The 15,407-nt window shown below is 40.6% G+C and overlaps 1 protein-coding gene across 1 annotated transcript; it reads left to right on the forward strand.

Annotated features, from left to right (window-relative positions):
- Nucleotides 1-1,187: 1,187 nt before the first annotated feature.
- Nucleotides 1,188-15,311, forward strand: kcnj14 (potassium inwardly rectifying channel subfamily J member 14). Its single transcript, XM_056444953.1, has 6 exons — nt 1,188-1,300; nt 7,021-7,158; nt 7,364-7,824; nt 7,983-10,441; nt 11,404-11,721; nt 12,214-15,311. Exons 4-6 carry the CDS (start codon nt 9,407-9,409, stop codon nt 12,451-12,453), a joined length of 1,593 nt encoding a protein of 530 aa, XP_056300928.1. The 5' UTR covers nt 1,188-1,300; nt 7,021-7,158; nt 7,364-7,824; nt 7,983-9,406; the 3' UTR covers nt 12,454-15,311.
- The last annotated feature ends 96 nt before the right edge of the window (nt 15,312-15,407 follow it).

Genomic DNA, 15,407 nt, shown 5'->3' on the forward strand with positions numbered 1-15,407 from the left:
GATTACAGGTCCTCCTCTTCTCAATGTAATCTTCATCAACAACATTCTGATAGTTCTTTCTAAGGTCACGTCTGTCGGACCATAAACAAACATCTGACATCATCATCGTGCCTCTCCATGACACTTTCTCTCTGCCCTCTCGTCCCGTTGAGTTTCACACTTATGCAATTTAAAGCAGAGGGTGCAGATAAAGATTATCTCCTACATTGATCTGTGGTGACAATATATTTTATTTTCCTATAGTAAATGCACAGGGATGTACATGTGTATGTTGTTGGATGCAGCTGAATGTTGTGGCTGCTGCATTACGTCTCTTTTTTTGCTCTCGGTCATCTTTAATCCGATCTTTATTTTTATCGGATGACAGAGCTCATGACATCATAGGTCACTTCTTGGGCGCCTTGATGGAGATAAAATCAGATTAAGTATTAGTAAACACACATTGTCGCTGTGTCTCTCTCTCCAACACAAACCCACTCACACTACTCTGTAATCAGGCTCCATGGGCCCTGGTTACTCTGTTTCTCCACTTCCTTCTCTTGTCTTTTTTCTTTTCCCGTCTGTCTGGCCTTCAAATTTACATTCAAATGAGCTTTATTGGCATTTATTGGCCAAACCTTGAATAACATCACAATGACAAAGACCTTCATACAACTCTTCATAACGTATTTACAGTTGTATTTATCAATACAAATGAAAGTATTTTTAAATTGTATTAGTTGTATAACAGTAAGATCCAGTAATCTTACATGACAGTCAAAAAGAACTGTAAAACGAGATTTCAAAGTGTACAGACAACATAGATAACAGGCTTTTCAAATAGGTGTTTTTTTCTTTATGAAGGGAAAGATATATAAAATAATTGTTTAATTTCTAAGTAAAACAAAAACTGCTTAGTTAGCCATCTGTGTAACAAGTTTTACTGGAAATAAAAGTGTTTTTTAAATAAACAAAATCAGAAGGCTAATCCGTCATAAATCATCCATGTATATTACACATTTGAACTGGAATTTAACCTTGATGATCAACACAGGAAGTTGTCACAAGGTCACGGCAGGGCCGAGAGGCGCGCGCTTTGATTGGGGACAGATAGCGTCGCAGCGTGTGGGCGCTCATCCGCCACCTGAGGGCTCGCGCACAGTCAACGGGACCGAGAGCCAGGGACAGCTCGCGCATGGCTTCTCATCCGTGTTTGGTTCGGTGTGTATAGACCACCAGTAACTCTGTGAAAGAAGGGACATAAAGTACACTGACGGCGTCACCTCGCGCTGAACTAACGGGAGAAAAAGATCAACGACTGGTAAGTGCTGACTGGATTTATCTGCGCAAGGAGTTGAAAAAGCAGCACTTTTAGGTAAAAAAATCAACAACAACAAAAATATGTATCTACAATTATTTGTATCGCTGTGTTTGTTGTCCGTATAAAAGCAACCTGAGAACGTGAAGTGGAATTAAAAAAGTATAAACACCTAGACTTCATTGTATTCTGAAAAAAAAAGCATGAGTTGATGCAGCTTAAAACATTGTGTTATGATATTTGTGAAACTGCTGAAATGGCGTTTGTAACTTGTGAGTCTAGTTGTGAAGAGTGGCTGTTGGCCTCAAATGGCACTTGAGAATAAGAGTGGTTCTTTACATTAACAGGAAACATGCTCATCAACCAAAAAGGATGCTCAAACGTGGGTTTCCTCTATTTTAATATATATGTGGACGTTTTAAGAATTGCATTCATATCTAGCCAAATTAAACGTTATTGGATGCTATGCAGGACTGGAAGATGGACAAAAAAATCAAAATATGTTACTGTTTGGTGAACAATGAAGCACTGACGGAGAGGATACTGAGCAGATGAGAGCTTGATTTGCCCAAATGATTTAGACTTGATCCTATGTGTGGTTTGTGAGTTGTGTGAACTGACTTGATATAGGTTTGGGGTAACCATGATTCAAAATATGCAATAACCAATTCATAGCATCCAATGCAGTCCGCAAGAAAAAGTACTCTAGTAATTTAGTGTTGCACTTTGGTAAAGTTAGTGACGGATACAGTTTCTCTTAACCCTCCTGTTACCTTTACATTTACTAACATATTTTACCCTCGGGGTCAATTTGACCCCAGCAATTAAAACCTCCAAAAAATTATTAGAATTAATATTGTTTCCCAAGTTTAAGTGTGAGGTACTTTGTTTGTTTGTTGACTACCTAAATAGCCCTTTAAATATATAAAAAAGTTGATATTTCTTATATGTTTGACAGTGAAAAACAGCCTGGGGTCAAATTGACCCCAAAGAACACCGACGTTAAACATTGAATGGGGTCAAATTGACCCGAAAGGTAACAGGAGGGTTAAAAAACATGTCCAAAATAATTAACACTGAGGCCAAGATGACTTGTCCCTTTTATGGGTCAAGCTAAAAAAAATCCTGGATCGACACCTTCCATGATACAACTGGATCGCATATTTTGCCACGCCGCTTTCTGATTTAAGATTTTTTGTTACGATGGGTCCTTGTGTGATACAACATCCGTACATCAATATTTAATTTGGCTGCACGATGGTTGTGTCCTTTTACTCACAACATTTTAAATGCCTTGATTTGGCTGTTTTCCAATTATGATAAATGATGACGTGTAAATGTTCAGTCCTACCTCAAAGACTAGAACAATGGTGCTATCAAACTCTTAGTTGTTCTCTTTGTCCGGTTGTGTGAAAGCAGCTAATGCAGTCATGAGATGTCCCCCGGTGATCGTGCAACAACACTTTCGGGAAGATCTCTAGTGATCTTTGAGGAAGAAGGGGGGCACCGTGAATTTTGAGTTTTTTCCCCTCAAGTTTACACTGGCTTACTAGAAACCTCTACTTATTTCAGTCTAGCATAACAATTGTATTTAAGTAATGGATAGCACCTTTTGAGAAAGTTCAAATGTGATCAGCGTGATGTTCACTGAGCTCTGTGATGCATATATTGAAAAGTGAAGATGGTGTAACTGAATGGGACTAATTCTAAAGTAGCAGAAATCTATAAAAAGTAATGGAGTTTGGTTTAATTTAAATAACCTAATTAGTCTTGATTGCATACTTCTTAATGTTCTGAGTATTTATTTAATTAGAAAAAGAGTTCTGCAGAGTTTTAACCAACCCGCACCATCTTAAGACAGACAGACAGACAGACACACACAGAGAGAGAGAGAGAGAGAGAGAGAGAGAGCACACACAGCACACACATTTGCTGTTTATGTTTTCAACAATTGGCTGAGGTTATCATTTAGCCACTGGATGCTGCCCAGTCAATGCTTCATTACCTTCGCATTGAAAATCACCGCGTATTTATTTGTATGCGTGTTATTCGCCTAACTCAAAAAGTATTAAACCGAATCGCATGAAATTTGGTGGGATGATTGGTTATTATCCGGGGACCATTTGATTAGATTTTGGGATTGATCGGGTCAAAGGTCAAGGTCATGAAAAAGGTCAAAATCTTCTTGAATCGCATGGAATTTGGTGGGATGATTGGTCATTATCCGGGGACCATTTGATTAGATTTTGGGATCAATCGGGTCAAAGGTCATGGTCATGGAAAGGTCAAAATCTTCTTTTTACCAAAGCACGGTCAATTTTTATCCAATTGGCATGCAACTAATGCCAAAATGTTCATAATGCAATGCCCAATCTTGTGATATGCGAAGGTATGCGCTCTACCGAGTGCCCATTCTAGTTTGCATTTGTTATGGAACCACCATCTGCTGCTAGAAGATTACACATACTCTGCATAATATTTGGTTTTATTTTATGCTGATGTTGAGTACTTAGTAATTTGTATTAATAAGTAACAAATGATAATTATTGCTAAAAAACTCCCCCATATCCTAAAGACTTGAAGGAGAAACGTAGCTCTTTTTCTTCAAGCTGTTTAAAACAACCTTGAAAGATCTTGTATTTATCTATACATGTTGTTTATACTTTATAATGTGTGTTCTGTTGCTTTCAAAAGCATCTGGATTCTTGAACTTCATGACTATAAATAGCTTATAACCTGTTATATACAATGACTAATCCGAGGCTGGTCTTTGTTGAAGGGACCCCCGAACAGAGATCCCATCACATGCAGTATTTCAGCCGTCATATAAGGCAAAACTGCAGATCAGATGCTGCCGTGACCGTGTGAAGCAACAACTTTCCCACAGTTTTCCCAGAACACCCTGCATGTTCTTATGTCAGAAGGTATTTGAGACATTTGCCACCTCACTAAGATAAGGTTTGCTAACGCAAGGACACGTGTACCCTCACATTGCCAATAGACGCACACAAAAAACACAACCACACACACACACACACACACACACACACACAACCCTCATCACCTCCTTTGGCCACTGTCGTCGGTTGTCCGGCGACACTTAAACACAATCACAGAGATAGCAGATGTGAGAGCGCGTTCATTTGGTAGAGTTGGCGGGAGCTGCAGTCGAGGCCTCAAGGTCAAGACTGCCTCGTCACACATTACACATTACATGAGAAACACAAGCCTGGAAAAGTCTGTCTTTGGTATTTTGTGAAAATTAAGCCCTTAGAAGAACACATGGTTGAGTTTGAGTTCATTTCTGATATTGTTCCAACATTTGTGATTTCTATAAAGCTATCTTGATAATCTTTCACCAATTGTATTACTTTTAGCAGCATAATGGAAGCCTAAGTGGTGGATTTATCATGTTGATGCATTTTTATTGAACCTATAAAATCCTGGACCGCCATGCATTGTTACCTTCGCATTGAAAATGTGGAAGGTTATGTTTTGATCGCTGTGTATTTATTTATTTATTTGTATGCGTGTTATTCGCATAACACAAAAAGTATTAAACCGAATCGCATGAAATTTGGTGGGATGATTGGTTATTATCCAGGTACCAGTTGATTAGATTTTGTGATAGATCGGGTCATAGGTCAAGGTCATGAAAAGGTCAAAATCTTCTTTTTACCATAGCACGGTCAATTGTTATCCAATTGGCATGCAACTAATGCCAAAATGTTCATAATGCAATGCCCAATCTTGTGATATGCGAAGGTATGCGCTCTACCCAGTGTCCATTCTAGTTTTCACTGTAATGGTATTTTCCCAATTAGACTACAGTGGATAGAATAAGAGATGGGTCTGTATGCAATCATCATTGTTGCTCTCAGGTATATAATGTATGCATTATGGTCCATCACATCAGTGGACAAGTATGCAGCAGAATCTATTTTAATTGCTCTGGCCAAAAGGATGCTCTACGTTATTTATTTATCCAAGTGGGACATGTGGTTGTATTTATGATTCTAGTCAAATAAAGCATGAGCAATGAGCAAGAATCAGAGTATTGATCAGTTTCTGCTTAATCAAGGTGAAAATATATATTTACAAATCTGCATAATTTATGACGTGTGACATTAGATTAGATTTAAACTACGTTTTCCCATATTATCTCAAATCCTGTCAATGCATTATTAAACTAGAATGGGCACTCGGTAGAGCGCATACCTTCGCATATCACAAGATTGGGCATTGAATTATGAACCTTTTGGCATTAGTTGCATGCCAATTGGACAAAAATGTATCGTGCTATGGTAAGAGTTTGACCTTTCCATAACCTTGACCTTTGACCCGATTGATCCCAAAATCTAATCAAATCTCCCCGGATAATAACCAATCATCCCACCAATTTCATGCGATCTCATTCCCATTTGACCTGTTCATGACCTTTGACCTTGACCTTTGACCCGATCGGTAAAATCTAATCAACTGGTCCCCGGATAATAAACAATCATCCCAAATTTCATGCGATCGGTTCAATACTTTTTGAGTTCTGCGAAAGATTTTGACCTGTTCATGACCTTTGACCCGATCGATCCCGATCTCATCAACTGGTCCCGGATAATAAACAATCATCCCACCAAATTTCATGCGATTCGGTTCAATACTTTTTGAGTTTTCAATACAAATAAATAAATAAATAAATAAATACACAGCGATCAAAACATAACCTTCCGGCATTTTCAATGCGAAGGTAATTAATATATTTTTAAATAAATGGATAACATTTCCTGTGTGTGTTTATATATATATATATATATATTCTTGCCACCTCCTTTGGTAACAGTGGCTCTGACGTAACTCCTCAAAGGATTAGCAAAACCATCATTGAGATTACCAAAGTCACAGGCGCAGCTGTAATCCACAGCATATCACCATCTCCACCGCGAGGCGTACTATTCAATTCAATTCAATTCAGTTCATTTGTATAGCCCAATTTCACAAATTACAAATTTGTCTCGGAGTGCTTTACAATCTGTACACACATCCATCATCAAACCTCAAAACCATCGGAGAAAGGAAAAAAAACTCCCCAAACTCCCAAAAAGGGAAAAAAAAGAAAAGGAGGCAAGGAGGAGGACAGGATCAGGATGGACAGGATGGACAGATGCAATGTGACCAGAAGGACAGTAGAGTTTAAAGATTTATTAAATGTGAATTGAGCAATGGAATAGAACATATGTATGTAATATATCCACGATGCATATTCCACGATGGATGGGCGGTGCCACGATCGGGGGGGGGAGCGGTGGGGAGGAGGGAGGAGTGTGGTCTCAGTGCAAACAGGGGCAGGGGGAGTCAGCGTAGTCAGGCCAGAACTCCCCAGACCCAGACCTCGATGGATCATCAGCAGAATAGCCATATGCGACCTCATGAGGAAGGACTACCTCTTCACCCTGCACCGACCCGGAGGCCCGGTATATCTCAGTCCTTCATCTGAGCTACAATCCCAGTCTCAACCTTTGCCTAAGAAAATCCGCTCCTATTCTTCTAGTCTATTGGCTTTAATCCAGTATTGCTTATTTATAAAAGATGAGTCCCTCCGTACCACTTAGTTTCCTGACTGAAATCGAGGCCCCAGCAGTTCAGTTCATATTCAGACACTGTTGATTGTGTTTCAGAAGATACAAATTGAAAATGACTTAATTATTTTTCTCTGTTGCTCGACACAGGCTTCCATAGGTACATCTCGGCGAGGTTTCTTCCTGTGTCATGACATCTTGTGGTTCTTCAAATCAAGGCAGTCTAAAGGAATAACCGCTCAAATAATCCAATAACGACTCAAGGACTGCATGAGAGACTCCTAAGAGGTACACTACAAATTGCTTCTGATCTCCATCCATTTAGAACTATATCATATTCTCCTTACTTGAAATGTGAATATATATTATTTTAAGAATTGTTTCTATTGAGACAATAAGATAACTACTAAAGTATCTGTTTCATCACAGTTGTGTTATTTCTACCTGGCCTTTAATCGTCATTCTCTTATTTTTTTTGTCATTTCTTTTCAAGATTGGCGGCGGTGTGTTAAACAAGAAGGTCCTAAACCAAAGGGACACCAACACAGGCAACCCACATCTCTGTAAAGACGATCAAAAAACCAGCTGACACTTTCCTTGACTTTCTCTGGGAGCTCAGTGCTTTCACTGAACATGTGTCCTAAAGAGAGGTCAACATACGAACAAAGATGAACCCTTATGTCACTTCCCACTTCAGGAGGGATCTCTTTCCCCATTTCCATTTGTTGTAGATATTTTTCTACCCTGCTCTTGCTGGCTGAGTGAAATGGCTTCTTCCATATTTGTACAGTTAGAGCAGTAGCTCTTGTCTATTTTTTTTCCAGTTCTCTTTGTACTCACCACAGTGCGGGGTTACGGGTGAGGGTCTCTTTCTGTCCACTGTTCCAAAGAGGATGTGGATGCTGCGTATACTTGACAGGATTCAGTAAAGGTCTCTGGGAATGGTTGGGAAAGGTAAATACGAACTCTTGAGGCATACTTTTTTCATTTCCACATATATTTGCACATTTCTCAGCTAGCACTTCTAAGTTATTCTCACGTGTTATTGTTTCCATATTGCATATGCATAGAATAATCTTCTATTCTGTTTGTGGAAACTCTCTGATGCTCAGGTGATTCAAACAGAGATGAGTAAGAGACTACAATCCGCAAACCAAGTTACACTCTCAGCCACTTTAGCTCGAAGCACTTCTCAGCTCTTCTCCTTCTGCGGCACACACCTGATCTATCCACTTTGGAGAAGGGCCTCCAGAAAAATATAGAAAACTTCCTCAGGTGACCTGTGTACTTGCCTCCATATGCATCTTCCACTTAAAGCTAAAAGACAAAGTATTGTTGGAGATCAAGTAAACTCTGTCTTTTCCTTTCTTCCCTTCTTACTTTCTGTCAGGCGTAGGGGATTTCTCAGGCATAATGCTGAATTGTAACGAGGTATGTCTGGTCTGAGGAACTGTAGTTCAGGTTAATATTATTCAGTTATTAAACAAGTCTCCAACAAATGTGACAATGGCAATTAAACAGATGTGCACACCCTCAACAAGGAAATGGCACATTGTTGAGTCAATGGCATGATCGAACAGGGAATGGAAAACAAAACGTCCTTTCTGTTGGGACCCTCTTAAGGTGGCAACTTAACACTTATTCAAAGCTTTATCCAAGACATATTGGCACTGAATTATTTATGATAAGTGATGAGAGGAGGCATTTGATGTACTTAAAGTACTGCATTCTTTGTTTCTTCATACCAAGGGGTTTTAAAACTGGAGAGAACATTGACCGTAAGAATTAGCATGTTTTTTAGAATTTTCTATTTCGACTGCATGTTGAAAATATGTTTATCATATTATCCCCAAGTTAATTTAGAGCATTTGTCTGTCTTGGATGCATCTTGTCACAATATTAGAAAAGGTACCCTAAAGCAAGTTGTATATCCTTTACATCTCCTTCCTATTTCTCCATTGCATTATCAGTGTATAGCTTTTGTCAATAGATCCACGCTCGCGGCTTCCCGTTGATTGTTTTTAACTAGAGTACCAATCTTGCATGCTTCTGTGTTGTCTGTTGAGGTCAATCCAGCCCCCACTACTCCTTGTCAAAATAATTCTTCCAAACTGGGGTTCACAGAAATGGACTGTTTTGGCTGCTGCTGACATCCTTCTTTTCAGCTCAACTCACTCAGTGAGTATGACTTATTGAGGATATTGGTTAATGAATGCACCCCGTGGACCTACTTAAAGAAAGCCCACTTTTTGGCTGTGGGATCTATTATTGAAAAGATGGACTCTACTGGGAAACATCATTTAAAGTGGGGAAAATAAGTGACTGAGTAGCGGTCTCTGTGGAAATAATCCCCTGGTTACCATTGGCCATGATGGACTTAAAACTATCTCGTCATTAGGAAGGACTGAACGACTGCCTGTGTTGTCAGCACCACACACTCAGTGAACTGTCAAGGTGCTTAATTGCCACATCAACAATAAAATCAAGGCACGCTGAGAAATACGGAGTACCTTAAGCAAAAGAGACATCATAGTACATGATGGGAGCGGCACGTGTGAAACGCCGCTTCAGTGCTGTGGTGGATGGGCCAGTGGAAGAGGAGGAGATCATGAGGCTGGCACAGAGTGCTGTCGATACGGCTAGAGCAGGGGGGAGTCCCACCGGGTCAGGAACCCCGACCAGCCCCTCCAATACCCATGCCCTGAACGGCAAAACTCTACCTCTCCAGAGCAGCACCAACAGCACCCAGAAGCAGAGTGCCATTGGAGTTGGGGGAGACGCAGGAGAAGGCGGGGTCAGAGCTGGAGGAATGTGCTCGGTGCTAAAGAGTGGAAGAGTCAGTCGTGTAGGAGGAAGAGGAAAAGGCCATTCATCCTCAGACCAGGATTCACTCTCTTCCCTCTCCACTACCAACCGCCGATGCACCAGGGGCTCAAGCCGCCGGCCCCGACAACGCTTTGTTGGCAAGGACGGACGCTGCAACGTCTCCTTCGTCAACATGAGCGAGAGGGGCCAGCGTTACCTTAACGACCTCTTCACCACCTGTGTGGACATCCGCTGGCGCTGGATGATGGTCATCTTCACCCTCTCCTTCCTTCTCTCCTGGCTGCTCTTTGGATTTGCCTTCTGGCTGATTGCCACTGTGCATGGGGACCTCTCCATTCGGCTTGCCTCCAGCTCAGGAGAGGCCGGGTCTGGAGGAGAGTCCGATAGAGAGGCAATGGTTGAGGAGCCGTGCTTCCTGCAAGTGAACAGCTTCATGGCGGCCTTTTTATTCTCCTTAGAGACTCAGACATCCATCGGTTATGGCTTCAGGAGCGTGACCGAAGAATGTCCCCTGGCGGTGATGGCGGTCGTTTTGCAGTGCATTGTGGGCTGCATCATTGACACCTTCATCATCGGGGCGGTTATGGCAAAGATTGCCAAGCCCAAGAAGCGCAACGAGACACTGATGTTCTCCGACACAGCTGTGGTGGCGCTGAGGGACGGGAAACTCTGCATGATGTGGAGGGTCGGAAACCTACGCAAGAGCCACCTGGTAGAGGCACATGTTCGAGCACAACTACTGAAGGTAAGTGGGGGAGATGGATGACGACCATGATGAGAAAAAAAAAGAGATCAGAATGTTTAGCAAAGAGGAATCCCTTTTCTGTTTTGAGAAAAAAGTCAATGAGATGGTAAGTTAGTAGGATTGTATAAAAAAAATAGGTTGCTATTGTGAGTCTTAGCGATGGAGGAAAAAAGGTGGCAGTAGAGGGAAAGAGAGCGCTGAGACCATCTGGCCTGTATTCTGTGGGCCGTAGTTGATGAGAGCTTGTTTTATTTTCCCTCAGGGGCTGGGAAGCTTTACCATGGATTAACTTGCCCACAATTCTTGAACTGAGAACCATTGTCCTTCGTCATCTCATTCTCCTTTGTGTGCTGTATGTGGGTTAGGTGGTTGTCCTGTATGTTTACCTTTCTAACTGGCCTTACATGGGTGGTTTTAAATGTTTCCTGTTTATCTGAATGGTGTGTTGTCTACAATGCTGTGTTTATACATGTGTATCTGCTGAGTTGTCCACAGGGTCAAAATCTTAGGAACGTTGGGGCTCCAGCATAGACAATTTGATCTTCCGTAATAGCATGACCACATCAAAGTTCAGACAGGGCAGATGGGATGAAATAAATACAATATAAATGCTGGGACTGGATGTTGTTCCATATAGTAAGGGTTGGGTGAGTTATAAGCCTATGCATGGGTGGTAAGACTAAAAACTTGTATTGTGAAATTCATCTGAATATAATAACCAATGCTAAGCTTTCGGGTCAGGGTGATGAATTACATTTCTAAAGATGACCGTAGGAAATGCCGTCATCATTTACAATATTCATGGTGACAGATTGAATGCCCTCTTTTCTATACTATTGTGTTGGATTTTTTAGCCACATTTGCATTTTACTTTATCAAGTTTGCAACATCACAATGTCGAATGTGAAATGTTTAATATATTAAATAGTTATTTTTTTTCTTCTTTCCATTGCCAACTTTAGCCAAGGGTGACGGAAGAGGGAGAGTTCCTCCCGTTGGACAATCTGGACATCAACGTGGGTTTCGACACTGGCATCGACCGCATCTTCTTGGTCTCGCCAGTGACAATTGTCCACGAGATCAACGACGAGTCACCCTTCTTTGAGATTGACCGAAAGACCCTTGAGAATGACTCTGAATTGGAGGTTGTGGTCATACTCGAGGGCATGGTGGAGGCCACAGCCATGACCACGCAGTGCCGAAGCTCCTATCTGGCTTCTGAGATACTCTGGGGACACAGATTCGAACCCGTGCTATTTGAAAGGAAAGACTGCTACCAGGTCAGTAGGAAGAATGGAGATGTGTACAGAAAGAATATGGATCCTTTCCGCCCTTTAAAGCTGTGTCTGAAGTGTTTTCCATTACTTTACTGTAGTTTGGGGGTGTACATATACGAAGTGTTAGTACAGTGTGGCTCAGGGGATGGCACTGTTGGTTGATTGGTCCACCACCACTTTGGGACAAATTGAAATATTTCAACGATCTGATGGTTTGATTGGCAAAGACATGTACAGACATTCATGTCACCAGACTTGGAGGTCCCCTGGCTTGTCATCTAGCACCATAACAAGTCAATATTGGAATATGTCCAGGACTTTGGTTTATGACCAAACGCCTAAAAACCTGACTTTCCCTTCAGCCTCAGTACTTTTTGTGTGGCGCTAATTAACAAATTTAGAAAGTTATGGTAACATGCTACAGTACGACAGTGAACATGGTTAACGATACTCTGCTTGTATCTTATAATGATATGTATTGTAACATTTTTCCAGGTGGACTACTCATTCTTCCATCGGACACTTGAAATCCCAAACACACCTTCATGCAGCGCTAAAGAGCTGGCCGAGCAGAAGTACATTCAAAGCTCGCGCTCGTCGTTCTGCTATGAGAACGAAGTCGCTCTGCAGCTCGTCTCTCCGGAGGATGAGCCCGACCAGGACCCCGAGTGTCCCTCCCCAACGACCCGAAGCCGAGGCAGACCGACTGAGACGGGATTAAAGGTGTTACGATAATGCATAGGAAGCCATATAGTTTACAGTGATGCGACAGGAAAGAAAGTCCAGAATAGGAGCAAGTCACAAGACACATTTAAAAGATTTAGATAAGTACCATGCAGATAGGACTGCACTGATAAATCTAAATACAATGGACAGACATAGACAATGAGACATGTTGGGTCAGTCTCTTGTAGAGAAGGATTACTCCACTGGCTGGTGTTGTCTGATTGGTCCTGGCAATCTTTCAAGATCATTGAAAACTCGTCTGCGAGTCTCACTTCTGGCCCATCCCCACCACAACACGCCAATCCGTCTCTGATGCCTGACTGGCAGAACATACAACAGCACCCCATGGTGGCTCTCACACGCAACTGATGAGCAGACACTTTTTACCTCGATTTGAGGTGGCTTCTGTATGAAGCGAAGGGAAGTGTACATTCTGAGGTACAACTCAAGGATGTATTCCACTATGATGCTGACTTAAAATGTGAATATTTTAATTTCGTATGGTAAGTATGATGAACACTTTGGGAAAGTTTGAGCTTGGTGGGGGCTGTTGATAACGTAGGACTATACTTGTAGAGCCAAAGCAGAGCAACAGTAACATGGAGACACTGCTGAAAACTAGCAGCAATTTTGAGCAGTTTCTTTTCCATGTTGTTAATTGTATGTTTGTTTTTTAGACTTTTTGTTCTGTTTCATTCAAAAAAACATTTTTCACTGACTGTAACATTTGCTTCAGTTAATCTAACATGTGTTGAGTTGAATGCCATGTGGGCAGAGGACGCCATGCAGTGTTTCTAAACTACTACAGTGATACACAATGACAGGTGATGTTAGCTGTGTCCAGATAAGCTAATTACTCTACATTATTTCTCGCACTATGATCTACAGTATCTACACTACCAATCTGTATTATTTTGTTTTGGTTGCTTTTGGATTGTAGTATTTCAAGACTGAGCTAAGACTTTGTAATCTTCTGAGTGTCTTGGCACTTTGCAGGTGGTTTGGCCTGAATCCGAGGTTTAAGAGGCTGCTCTCAGTGACTCGCACAGAGGCCTAAACTCACCTCTGACATTACTGCAACTGAGTGGGAGAGAAGTCGTGATGATGGCTTTCCGTATCTGCATCTCTGAGAAATAAATCATTGGTCTAACATCTGCACCAACGGACAAAGGTTGAACTGGAAACTACACCACATTGATATAAATGATTCTGTATTTTTGTGCCCATAAAGTCATGTGACGCCCTACTCTAATTCTAATGTGTTTCAATTGGTTTCTCTCACAAATTGTGAGAACAGTGTAGTGAGTGGTGCCTTCATAACAACCAGATATTTTGCAACTGGCCCTCCCTTTGTCTGCAGCAGTTACTTTCACATTTGAAATATGCTTAAACCCTTATGCAAGACAGATATATATATATTGCGTTAACTTTTGCAGAATGTTGAGCTAATTAGAAAAATGTCTATGGTGTGAATCTGCTCAGTAACTGAGTATAGTCTCAATATGAACATGCACTGAAAACATAAAGAGGCTTTTCACTGTATTATATTGAAGACTGTAATATGCACTTTGTAGTCATATTACAAAGCACTTTGAAAGTTTATTTTCTATCCTTTGATGATTTGCAATCAATTATGCCACCAGAGTATTTAAGTGTTTGATTATAGAAGGTATTGGTATAAATGTGAGCGGGTGTCAGGGGTGCAACATGATATTGTGAAGTGTTGACCAATAATCAGCCTATCCAATGCACATCCTGGGAACTTGTTCTTTGTACTTTGCACTTAAATATTATATGAAGACTAATATCACTGACGAAGTTTTACAGCAGTACAATAGTGTTCCTTTATCAGCACATACTAATTTAAAGCATCAGTTGCAGGGTGAGATATTGTTAACATTATCTGTGACAATTAGTGTTAATGCTGTTTTATGTTTGCATCCTCCATACGCTTCTCCTTTATGGTTTCCATGTTCTATTTATAGCTGCATGGTGGGCCATGTCATTCACCCTGCCTCCATTTGTAACTTGAACTTACTATTCCATCACTTCAACTCAAGAGTTTTGGTTTTTTTTAAACCTGAAAGAAACAGACAGTTGGACCATTGGGTTATTTCACAGGTTGTCTAGGACTCACTTCTAGCAGTGCACACATTTTTAACTTATGTATTTATAAAATGCATAGTGGAACATAGTACACTACATATAACTAGAAGTAAAAGCTGTGACTACCTTTCCTGTAAAACTTGTAAAGAGAAAGATAAACATCTAATTTCAGAACTGCCTCAGGCACAGAGTACATCCAAATGGAACAACTGTTGTAGAGCAAATAAAACACGAGGATTGAATGGCAATTATGGGTTGCTTCTTTATTTTTTCATACAGTAGCTTGCAGGGAACATCTACTGAGCATTTTGAACGTGTCATTTTAGTAATCATCCCCTTTTTTTGCATTTTACATTCAAGTGTACTAATTTATCTTTCAGCAAAATGTTGTATAATAATAAGTGGATGCCGATTATGTTTATAATATCCTCACTCTTACAATGTCCTGCCTGCCAGAAATTAAGACTCTTATGGTGACCAAGTTTCGTCACAGAAAGAATGTCAACTTTCTTTTTCCTGTGTAATGTCCACAACTATATATTACACACAGCCTGAACCTTAACTGTAACCAAACAAGTCAATGGTTTTTTTACAGGAACAAGTGGAAGAATGTTAAAATCTGCTGATGTAAATAAAACTAGTTATGAGAACATTTTACAACTTTGACAGTTCAAGTTTTTATTTCTTTTGTGATTTCAAAATGACCTGTAAAATTCACTGTTGATAAATCAGAAGAATAAACCCCCCTTTGTGCAAAAATCCTAATGGTCATATACTCTTTTGTTATAATATATATGTTATGTATATATTATATAGCCTGTCATTATATAGCAAATTGTCATTTTAAATATAAAGAA

The sequence above is a fragment of the Pseudoliparis swirei genome, chromosome 22 (assembly GCF_029220125.1).
Source record: "Pseudoliparis swirei isolate HS2019 ecotype Mariana Trench chromosome 22, NWPU_hadal_v1, whole genome shotgun sequence".
Classification (NCBI taxonomy): Eukaryota; Metazoa; Chordata; class Actinopteri; order Perciformes; family Liparidae; genus Pseudoliparis; species Pseudoliparis swirei.